At 29.9% G+C, this 12651-nt stretch overlaps 1 protein-coding gene across 16 annotated transcripts in view; it reads right to left on the bottom strand.

Moving 5' to 3' along the window:
* Nucleotides 1-2067: 2067 nt before the first annotated feature.
* Nucleotides 2068-12651, bottom strand: part of LOC135954394 (uncharacterized) — a 29431-nt gene continuing 18847 nt past the window's right edge. For 15 of the 16 annotated variants that reach the window (XM_065504550.1, XM_065504559.1, XM_065504548.1 and 12 more), the window contains 3 exons: nt 8919-11865; nt 8697-8850; nt 2068-3600 (listed from right to left, as the gene is read on the bottom strand). In XM_065504550.1, the coding sequence (XP_065360622.1) occupies nt 3531-3600; nt 8697-8850; nt 8919-11865 (3171 nt within the window). In that variant the 3' untranslated portion in view covers nt 2068-3530. Of the gene's footprint in view, nt 3601-5167; nt 5652-8696; nt 8851-8918; nt 11866-12651 lie in introns of all 16 variants that reach the window. The other variant, XR_010576254.1, reaches the window with a different exon arrangement.

The raw sequence follows: 12651 nt of genomic DNA, 5'->3' as shown, positions 1-12651 counted from the left end.
CTATTCAAATTCAATGGGAAAAAACTCCCGGGGAACAAACTCCCGCGGAATTTTTTATTCATAATATGGCTGATAGAGTACATAAAGTACGAAAATACTCGATCACTTCGTTTTAGTAAAATAAGTTACAACTTCAAAACATCATAAATATGTTATTTAGAAACTAAGGGCCTGGCTCACTAAATGCGAACGAACATTTTCTTTATTTTATATTGAAAACAATAAAAATAAATCCACGATGCTTCCCAAATAAAGCAAAATACTGTCGTTTTTTTTAAAGAAAAAAGCAGAAGTTCTCTATCTCTATCTCGGATCATATCAAAATTATATACACCCCTATCGCGAATCAATATTTCACATGAAATATTTTACTTTTTTCGTTCATCAACTTTGTTCATGTGAAAAAATTCCCTTTGTTGTGAAATTTTTAAATGGAATTTTGTAAACAATAAACAGCTGTTATGAACAAAATCAACTATTGCGAATGCAAAGTTCATCGTGATATTCCCGATAGCAATTTTCCCTTCGAGGAAAATGGATATTTCATGGGAACAAAATTTCACATGTTATTGCCGATAGGGGTGATAAAGTCCAGAAGAAAATAATGGTTACAGAAGACCGAAAAAAATAAAAATCTTTCAAAATGGTTATCAACCTCTTCCATTTTCGAAATAACGGTGTATCTCGAAAACAAGAGCAAACCTATAAAACCGGCCAGCACCACTGGATTCAGCGTACTCGATTTAGTTAACCCGTCGGGTGGACCGCTTGACAGAAAAAAAGTGTCAAATTCGAGCACAGTGTAATTAATAAATAAAACAAGAAATTTATTTTTTTGCAAACCAAATCGATTTTATGATCTTTTAATTTTAAAAAGTATTAACACACAGTATTGTCGTCTGTAATTCGCATTGAATACATGAGGTTGTGTGAAATACTTTTGCTTCAAATGCAACTGACAACTACGTAATGGTGAAACAAATGTAACATAATCAGTCCGTTACACTGTGGTTCCAAATCAAAATCTAGGTGGACAAAATTATGAAAATCGGTATCTTCAGAATTTGGAAAAACTAAGTTTTTTCGGAAGCTGACAATCTGCTCTCCTCCAATACAAATGGGGTTTTCAATTGGACATTTCGTTTTCTCGACAAAAGCGCCAGAAGTTCAACAAATTTTGAATCATATTTTTTTTAATATTTTACTGCTTTACTTAATTAGATATGTATATCTCAATTGTTTTACCATATAGAAATTCATACTTCAAAACATAGATAAACATTGATATAGGCTTTTATTAAATGTATATCTTATATTTATGGGCCTCTCCATTTTCCTGTTATAGTCCTTTCAACTTGGGAATCAAATATACTGATATTTTTTTTCTAAGAAAGTTATATAGCTTGCAAAAAAAAATACCGTCGAAGCCCGTCCAATGACTATATACATCATTTAAAGAAACTTCTAGGGAATGTCTTTGTAAAAAAATTGTAGCCGCCAGCACCCGCCGAAATACTTTTTTTTTAATTTTTACGGAATGGAATTTTTAGAAATATTTCTTTATTTATTATTGATTTTTATATATCTAGACCCTACTGTAACTTGAAATATAGTAAATACATATCTTTTTAAAAATTTTGTTTCAGAAACACATGAAAACGTATTTTTTTAATTTTTTATTAACGATTTTTATATACATATATATCTAGACCCTACTGTAACTTGAAAAAAAGTTTATATTGATCTTTTAAAATTTTTTTTTTTGGAATCGGAGATACCAATTCTATATAAAAAGAGCGCCAAATAATTTTGTCCACCTATATTATGATTTGGAACCACAGTGCGTTAGCAACACTTGTTTATCATACATGTTCTACTCTGAATATACACACATGTATTTAACTGCACAGTTGAAGCATAAGTATTGTTATGTGTTTGGGCATTAACTTTTGTAACTGCACATCATAAAGACTTTTTTCAGTGCAAAATGCTCGCTGTCTATGCAATAAGCATGATACCAAAATATTACACTTTCAAAATTAAAACAATCTTACACACTGCGATATATTTAATTTCAAAAACAAGTTTTATTTTATTTTTTAATTAATAATGATATATTAGAATTTATTGTTCATAATTTGAAAACAACCAAATTTAATAATACTACGGCTAATAGTTTGAAAAAAAGCATTCTCTACAATTCGTTTCCTATATTATTCATGGATTTTTTTCAAATTTTAATATGTATCAATACCAAATTTCGGTTTGTTTTTCGACTACAATCGATATCAATGATCCCTTTTCAATCTCAGTCATTAATTAAATGATGTTTTAATTTAATTGTTCCAAATGAAACTAAAACAAATAAACAATTCATGTTTTTTTTTCTAAATTTTAACATATGTATACAATATTGTTCTTTCGTTTGTTTCATCAGGCAAACATTTACAAATATCTAACATATTTATGAAATTACATATATGATAATTTTAGTTTAATTTATTTTATTATATTTTTTTAATTTAATTTTTAGATATAATATGGAGTTAAGATAATTAATTTTTTTATTGTGTTTTTGAGTATTAGTACCAATTATATTTGATATTTAATATTAAATAGATTTTTATATTTCTTTAATATACACATACATATTTATAATGTAAAATAAAATAATAATTCTAAATTAAATTTAATTTCACAACATAGTTTCTGCTTTCATGTTTAACTTGCTTCGGCAATTTATAATTAATTAATCAATTAAACCATACAATGTTGTTTAATATACTACAACTAATATAATAATAATAATAATTTAATAAATTGTAATTAATTTTATTTGATTTATTACTAAACGTTTCAAATGTAAGTTAAAGCAAATATTTTTTATTTTGAATTGAACTGAAACCCTAAATATATGTATGTAGAGTTGTTCTTTTTAGCGGTTTTGTAGTATATTCATATAAATAAAATATATATGAAAACAACTTGTATTGGAAAATCAAATATAATTATATAAAATATAAGTAGTATATTCAATATTTGTTAGTACATTCTCATTCGAAAAAATAAAATAATCATACATCATACAGATACAAATATTAAATGGAGAAATGTATATAGAACTACTTAATCGCTTGCATTACATTATATTATTACTATTATTTAATTGATAATTATAATTAGTAGTAGTTGTAGTTGTTGGACAATTTCCATTAGTTATTTGAATACATATTTTTATTTTTTTATAACAATATATAAATGATAAAATAAAACCATACGATCGCACTCTTATGATTTCTTGGTATGTTTTATGTTTTTTTTTTTTTTGTTTGTTTGTTTGTTGTTTTTCTTAATTTGTTGATCAATAAATGTAAATTCTTAATTAATTTAATTAAAGTTCTTTGTTTGTTAAGGTAAGCTATATCACGTTGTTTGACTCTATACAAAATAAAAACAAATAAACATTTTTGTTTTGTAATTTTATCGTCTAGCTGAAATTTGTTAAGCGATAGATAATGTAGTAATTTGATTTAAACACAATCATCTTCGTCAAAATCTCCAGTCTCTTCAATTGACCATTGTTGTTCCAAAGATCGTTCGCTATTAATTTTATTGGGTTTTGAAGAAAGTAAGAAAAAATAAATAATTTATTTATTAATTTTTAATATCGAAAACAAAATTGAAGTTATAAATGGAAAATAATCATTCAAAACAAGGCACAAACAGAATTTTAAAAATGTAACAAGATAAAAATTCTTGATTTAACTGCATGTGTCGAATTCTTTGAATTCGAATTAAAATGGTTCGATTAATTAAGCTTGTCGTATATGTAGTGATGGTGTTATTTATAATTAATAGGTTAGTTAGTGTTTCAATGATGTATTATTTGAATTGCTATTATTAAATATTATTTTATATGTTTAATATTATATATATGTGAGTTTATTTTATCAGCTGTGTTAGTGTTGTGTATGACTTTGACCAACATTCCGATGACTTGCACCCTCTATTTTAACTTTGTTAATGTTATTAACTATTAATTCATTTTAACTTATATAAATATTTTCACAAATCTACACCTTTTTTATATTAAATACAATGACTTACAACTCTAATGATTAACTAAAATGTAGAAATTATTCTATTATTTCACATGCAAAGTTTGGACTTCTTCTGGAAATTGTTATATTTATATTTTAACAATTTTATATATAACTATACCCTTCACCAAAGTATACTTTAAGATAAAGATTTAAAACTATTTCTGTTGAACAAAAAAATATTTGTTTATTTTTACCCATTGTCGGTCCGAAATTCTATGGCGTTGTACACGTCTTTGGAAGTGTCTATCATTAGGTATCCATATCGTCTATGATAATAACTTAGAAAACCAGATATAGATCAAAAATCGATGTAGTCGTGGTTTTTTGCTTATATATACCAATAAAGATACAAAGTATAAACATATGCACTTTATGGGGTCCCAAATGAAAAATTTTGAAATTACCCCTTATATACCCATCAAGGTGAAGGTATAAAAATATTTATTTTTTTATGAAAATAATTTTTTTGGTGGAAACTAATTTTTATTGATCCTTCCTCAGCAATTAATGAACAATCCGAGTGTAAACGTTACTCGTTTTTAAAACGAATTCAAATGGTTTCAAAGTACAATTATTCGTTTTTGAAAATCGGTCGGTTTTGAAATCACTCGATTTACAGAATATATAAACTATTTTTCGTCCTCTCAGTTAAAACATCATGGTTACCATGGTTAGTTCTGTGATATTTGGCACAGAAAATATAAATATTTGTAATATATCCTATTTGTGAATTAAATTGAAAGAAACTTAAAAAAAGGTCCAAATGATGCAATATTGAAATACATAGTAATAATTCTACATTATTTTATAAACGTTAATAAAGCGTTAAATATAAACTTTAACATGATGTTGCAAATGATCTCATTTAATGAAATTTACAAATGTTCTAATTTAATTATGAAAATGAGAGTTATGTTGATTTCTAATTAAGTTTTGTTTTAACGAAAATACAACACACTTTGTTTAATTAATAATACTAGAAGTAGTAAGTAGTAACATTCAAATAAACATAAACAAATAAGAATAAATAAGAAATTAACAAAGAAAACGGCATTAATAATTACTTTTATTTGATATTCGTACGAGAGTAAACAGTGGGTGGATAATAGATAATAGATGGCGTCAAAATGAGAAATCATAATAATCGTAATTGCACTTCATTTACCATTTAAAATTTCGTTTAAATGGTATTGTGTTATTTGTTTTTAAATTTAATAATAAATACGGCTAATTAATAAAAAACACTAAAATCGAATGTTGCAATAATTATATTTAGTGTTACAATCACCGTTTTAAAAGCATTTTTCATTTCGTTTTATAATCATTTTGTTCGTTGTTGCAATTGTTGTTAGTATAGAGTGGAGTAGTGGTAGGTAGTAGTAGATTACATTAAATCTATGGAGGAAATACACACAACAAAGATGCGTATTTTTGATTCTATATTTAAATCGTTTAGTTTTATTCTTTGTATGTATATATATTTAAAGATCTGTTACAAGTAACCCTTCTAGTCATAATTGGCCACGACGGTATAGAGATCTTGATTGTCTATATAAAAAATAGTTGAAAATATAAAAAAAAACATATATAGAAATTGTGTAATGTAAATTGTAGTTGTAGTTGCTCAGTGTGTAGTTTTGTGTAGAAAAACAGATAAAAAATACAAAAAAAATTATAAATAAATTATTTAAATTTAAATAAAACAAATGAGATATATGTAATTAAAAAATAAAGTTTAAACGATAAAAAACACTATTATAAAACTACTTATTGCAAATGGATGTGGAAAATTCTGCCTTATTATAATTAATACATGTACAAATTAATTATTTATTTCGATCTAGCGAACAATAATGAAATATCTATGATTAAGTAGTGTGCTGCTAGTTTATTTGGAGGCTTGAATATATAGTAGGTATTTATTTGTAAGAGAAAAAGTCAAAACAAAAAAAAAATAATATAAAAATATAAGATATATAAAACATTTACCACGAAATAAAATTAATAACTTGTTTTCTTAATAATCATCGTTTCGCTCGCAATCTAATTTTAAGTATTGTCAATCTAGATACAATATAGATTTGATTAAATAAAGTATAAATATAAAAATAGTATTATTTTTTTAAACTGATATAAATGAATAGCAATTTATAAAAAATATCATCATATAATCTATTAATTTTTTAAAACAAATAGGTGCCCGTAAACCATCTTTAGAATTAAAAAGAGTCGGTTAGAAATATTTAAGTTATCACAAACTCCTCTATCCTTTTGGTATACATTAGACTTCGTAATGGAGTAATTTATTTTTAAATCCCAACTCCTTCTGAAACCACTGAAACAGCTGAATATACATATTTCAAATCTAGTTTTACATACAATTCTATAGGAAAATATATGGAAAATAAGCCTTAAATGTTGCAACATAAAGAATTACTGAAAAAAGAAAATTTTTCACCGAAAAAAAATGTTAACTTTTTTTAACACTCACAAGGAAAATAGTGTTATAATTTTTGATTTTCTGGCATTCGTTTTAAAGTTAAACGTGTTAATTTGTAGATTAATTACATATATTAAATTTATTTATATACTGACCATTTTCATAATCATAACATCTTAAAAAATATAATATTTTCGTACCATTTTCACCATATTTTTATAGTGTGTGGAAAAAAATTTCGAAATTTGTTGAAAAAAATGCATTTTTCGATTTCCCTAACGCATTATAAAAGTGAGAAATAAAGCTGGGGGTTAGCCCCAAATTCGATTCGAAAGGAAATCGTTTGGAATTAAAATGTATTTAGCACACAATTTCGAACATTATCGATTTCGGATTGAGTTACGCACTAACCGCCCTGTTTTTACTGTAAATAAAACTGTCGCTCAAATTCAATAGTTTCAGCTGCAAATATGCAGCATAAGGAGTTGATCAGTGATGCAAAACCCTTCTAAAAAGTTATAACATCACAAAATTATATTTAAATTAAGCCAAATATACATATATCTCAAATCACTTGAATAGGAAATGAAAGAAAATATTTCCAAGCAGAAATTATATAATTTATAACGTGTACCTACTTGTTTCGACTTAGTCGTTATCGTAACTTTAATGACGAAGTGTCATTAAAGTGACAACGGAAAATGACATTATGGGTATTAAATCTTTTAAAAATGGTAAAATTGGAATTCATATAACATAGTATTAACTACTTCCACAAACAGAATATTAGATTTGATATGACGCTTATAAATATATGATTACAAATCTTTTAGAAATGGAAATATGCTACCGCCATATTCATAAACAAATTTTAAATTTATAACAAAATGTCCATACATAATTTGTTTTATAAACGTAAAAAAAAGTTGTCGAAAGATTGAAGAAATAGCTATCTAAACTATTTGAAACAAATTTTGCTAAGAACAATAAGTAATAAGTTACATGGATGATAGAAAACACGTGTTTGTCCAAAATGTCAAATTTAGACCCCCTCTAACTCTGAGAGTTCTTGACCGATCTTGTTGAAAAATTGTGTCTAAATTACTATCGAATAGGAAGACATCGGTTTCAAAAGTTTGTCCACTTGACATGAAATCCACCATATTGATGACTTAATATAAAAAAGCGTAACTCGATTTTTTTGTTACTTTATAGGAGAAGGAAAAAACTTAATAAAATCCATACAATTTTTGACACAAAAGAACTTTTAATGCAATTTTTAATAAGAAAAAATTTTTTGTTTTTTGTTTTAATGAAGTTATTTAATTTTCATTGATATTTAAAAAAAAAACTTAGTTACGCTTTTTTATATTAAGCCATATCGATATGTATATTTAAGATTTAATAATTTTTTTTCATAAATGTCAAAATATAATATTTTTGTACCTACAGTTTTTAATTAGAGTTTTTCTATTTAAGAAACATATATTTGAGTAAAGTAAAAAAAATCTCAGGGTTAGTTATCACATGTTCTTTTGCAGTTCGTGTTTTCAGCATAGATGTGGTTAAATAAATACTAAATAACCCCAGTTAATTATTTATTAATTTCCTGTTCAATCAATGTTTATAAATTGGTTTCCATGTTAACGCTAATTTTTTCAATGTCTGGTTAAGGTTTTTCGTAGCACAGACATTGAGAAAATTTGGATAAAGGTGTTAGAAAATGTGTATTCTAAAGCAGAAACATAAGTCAAGCTTTAAATGCAAATAATTAATTTCAGTTGAATTTAAAATAGTATATATTCAATTTTGATTTTCTTTTCGTGTGCAAAATTGACAGACATTTTTAAATACATATTTTGCGAAAAGTTTGACTTATGTGTCTACTGTACTAACTACATTGTTTATATTATATTTAAGTATATTTTGTTTATAAACTAAATGTAGTAATTGTTTGCTAGATCGATATTTTAATATAAGTAGCTATTTCTATGTTTTTTGCCATTTTGCCAAATATTTTTCAAAAAATACTTAAATTTAAGTTTAACCCAAAACCATATTAAACAATTTTGAAAAATCCTTAACCTGAGATTTAAACAAGAATGGAATAAAACAAATGAACTGACTGATTATAAACAAAAAGAAGAACTTACCTCTCAGATGGCATTCCCACAACACCTAATTGCTGGGTCTGAACCACGCGTTTGGCTTCCTCTTTTTTGCGACGATCTTCAGCGGCCGCTTTCATGGGATCATATTTAGATCTTCGCTTCCACATGGCCATTTCAGCTTCCTTTTGTTTGTTTACTGTGACGTTAATATAAAATAAAGTGTTATGTTATATTGTATTTTCGAGTTGTTTCTATAATACTTACAGGAGGCATCTCTTCTTACAGCGGACGAAGTTCTACCACTACCACCACCACCCAATGAAGTACCACTAGTGGTCATAACAGATGTCGCTGAACGAACTGAACGATTACTGGTCCGCGAGGGATCTGTACGCGACAAACCCATTGACGAACTACTAGGACTACGTTTCATAATATCATTTGATGGTTGCTTAAGAGTACTTTTGGCATCGTTTTTACGTAAAAAGTGATTACCTTGGGCGGGTTTATATTTCGATATATCCAGATAACGGGGTTGGGCTCGTTGACTAGACGTGGAACGCTGTGTTGTCGTAGTGGATGGTACGTTGGCAGCTGTTTGCAAAAGTTGTTTTTTGGCTGAGGCCAGTGAGCTCGGCACTTGCTGAGCCAGACGGCTTAGACTAGTATCTCTTGGCATTGACTGGCGTTGTGATGTGACACTGGACCGGGTGGTTGCACTTTTAACGCTTCTCCTTGGCAATTCGGGAGTGTTAGGACATGCCATAACTCCACCAGCTGCAGCAGCAGCGGCCAAAGCTGCCGATGGCTTCGTTGGAGGAGCTGATTGTGGTTTGCCTGCCACCTTTTGTTTGCTGCGTTCAATTCGCATTAATAAAGCTTTGTTGTATCTAGTATTAGATAGAGGTACACTATTCTCAATTTCTGACTGCTCCTGATGGTCATTGTAGTATTCGGGCTCGACATTGTCCTCTGCACCACTCGAGTAGTACTCTTCACCCATGTCATCCTGATCATCTTCGTCATTGATATAATACTGTAAATTGTCATCGTAATCACTGTATGCATGGCCAAAATTATTACTACTCGCCGATTTCTTAATGGCTTGTCCCGTTTGTAATTGTTGTTGGCGTTGTGGCGCCACACTGAGGCCATAACTATGGCGAGCAGCTGGTGGCGTATAGAGATTTTGAAAGTTGGGTCGTGCGGCTCTTTGAGTGGCCGCGACACGAGCAGAAAATGAACTAGATCTCCTCAAGGGCGATGATTGGTCATCTAGAGCTGTGGGAGTAGTGGGTGATTGTACTTGTGGAGGTCCACCACCTTGTAAGACTCTTCTATGGGGTGAACCAGTGCCGGCTAGATTGCCGTCAAACGAATTTTTACGCATTCGCATTTGTCGCAACAAATATTCGCCACTAGTCAGCATTTGCAACTGCTGTTCGTTTATGCTGCTAGTCATTAAGTTCTGGGCAGCTTGACGTTGACGTTGGGCATTCAGACTATGCTGTGGACTACAGTCAGCACCTGTGCCCTCAGGAGAATATATGATATGTGAACGTGCTGAATGAGCGCGAGGTGAAGCTGAATGCGATGGAGATTTGAGGGAATTCTTACGAGAAAGACTTTGTTGCAGATTATTTATAGCTGCAGCGGTTTGTTGCAGGTAGTCTTCTTCATCGGCCGGCAACATATTCTGCAAAGAAGCTCTAGTACGACTTGCACTACGTGTTCTGCCCAGTGAATGAAGTGGCGAAGGTATCTTAGTAGGGCTCTTAGGCGGTTTTGAGTATGAAGTCGATGTAGTAAGAGATGGGTCACTGGCGTAATCACATTCTCCTGTTCCAGGCAAACGGAATCTCTCTGCTAATGAACGATTCAACTTGGCGTTGAACTGTTTACTGTGAGCGCTGTAAAGACTGTCATCAGTCAAGGACTCGTTTCCGGTATCGGCGCAAGTGTATGATCGAGTCATTAACATATCCTGATTGGCTTGCCGTATACCTACACTAACATGTCTGTCATTCGCTAGACTTCGAGCACGTGCATTGCGTGCCCATTCTTGTATCCAATCGTGCTTTGTTTGGGCCGTTTGCAACACTGTAACTTCACTTAACTTTGATGTAGGTTGTGGACCAGTTGGAGTTTCCGGCGGAGTTTCTATAAGGTTTCTAGTAGCTGCAAATTTTTGTGAAGCATCTTTTTGGTTTGTAAACACATTCAACCGATATTCGGCTTTTTGATGATCCGTGAAGCCACCAGCTAAGGATGCTGGAGTACCAGAGCTTTTCAATTTTGTTTCATTGCTTACATACTCCGAACTATCAATTTGAGATGTTGACAAACCACTATGCCGTGATAATTTGGGTCGAGCATCTAGTGTTCTTTGCTTGGCCAATACGCCACTTGTTGTAACACTTGTAAAGCAACCCAAATCCGGGTCAACTTCTTCGTCATCAACCGGTTGGTTGTGAGATGATTTTAAAACGTCCTGCTTTATATCCATTTGTTTTGTGGCGTTCATGTTGCGCAATACTCGAGATTTGATTTTCTCCAAATAGGCTCCTGCCGATTGGTGAGAACCCATTATTAAATCTGACGTCGAAGTGGTAGTTCTTTGTCTTGGCTCCAAAACTTCCGAATCGTGATAGTAATTAACTTCTAAGACGTTATTTGAACGTTTTGATTCCACAGAACCCTGTGGCCTAGGTGTCGGTGTTACAGCGTCCAATTGGTTTGGGCGACTTTTTGTTCTACGTGTATTTTCGACTATGGGTTGTCCATTTTTATCAATGTTCATGAGATCTTTTTCTTCTTCTGTGTAGTTATCACCATCTAGAGTGTAAGTGCCAGCTTCGCTCACATCGTCAGCATCAGCATTGAGATGTTTAAAGTCGGCCAATGGAGGTTGAGGGCACATAAAGTCCACTTGTTTTAAAGCCAATTGCATGGCTGTAGAACGAGGGGTAAATTGTGTACGATTTGCTACAAGATTTGATGCACCCTTTGGTACTTGAATGGGTGGTGGTTTGTTAGCGGTTTTTGTAGTTTTACGCACTCCAGATATTGTTGAATTAGTTGTTGTTGATGCTGTGGCCGATTGTGGACTTTGAAGATTGCTTTCATTTGTACTTGAACGTGGCGACCAACTGTGACGTTTTGAGGCATCACGCACACGTGAGGTGCTACGATCACGTACACGCAACTTTACCTGAAACGGTATTTCAAATAAAAATCAATCCATGTTTAGTATTTTTATTTTTTGTATATTAAAATTTGTCGCCAAAAAATTATTTACCATTTTAAAATATGCACTTGTTACGTATACAATACGAGTACAACATATTAGTCATCTAAACTTTAAGCTCCAATTTAGTTAGTTTATTATTCAACTTAATTGTAAATTAAATGGGATCAACTTATTTTTAGATCATCATAGCTATATTGTTTCAAAAAATAATGATCGTAATAAACTTGATTTTAAAGCAAACTGTGTATATTGTCGTTAAACTTATACTTTTGTAAAAAAAAAAAAAAACATTTATCTAGAATACTTAATTATTCAGTAATCTAGCATTTTTGTTTTATTATACATACATACTATCCCTGCAAAAACAAAGGAAATACTTCTATTTCATTGCATAACATGTAGCTTTACGTTTTTTTACCACTTTAGGCATTTATGATTCAAATTTTCTACAGCACAACTTACAAAGGTGTTAAAACACTTATAATACGTATCCAATAATTTAGATCTAGTTTTCTATAAAAGGATAATTTTCAAAGCTCGTTTATACAATAACGAATGATGCCAAAATTTGTAAAAAAAAACTATTTCCGAATTATACGCTTATCTCTTAACATAATTCGGAAATGACATATAATTATATTAAACAGTTTAAAAGTCAATTTAAATCAAAGTGTACATTTCTTAACAAAAATTAAAGTAGGTTGTATGAAAATGTGAATGTTTTTCTGTTCAATTTTTTAAATTCAA

Source organism: Calliphora vicina, chromosome 3 (genome assembly GCF_958450345.1).
Source record: "Calliphora vicina chromosome 3, idCalVici1.1, whole genome shotgun sequence".
NCBI classification, from domain to species: domain Eukaryota; kingdom Metazoa; phylum Arthropoda; class Insecta; order Diptera; family Calliphoridae; genus Calliphora; species Calliphora vicina.
Note: the sequence above shows the minus strand (reverse complement) of the source record. Positions and strands in the feature narration are given on the sequence as shown.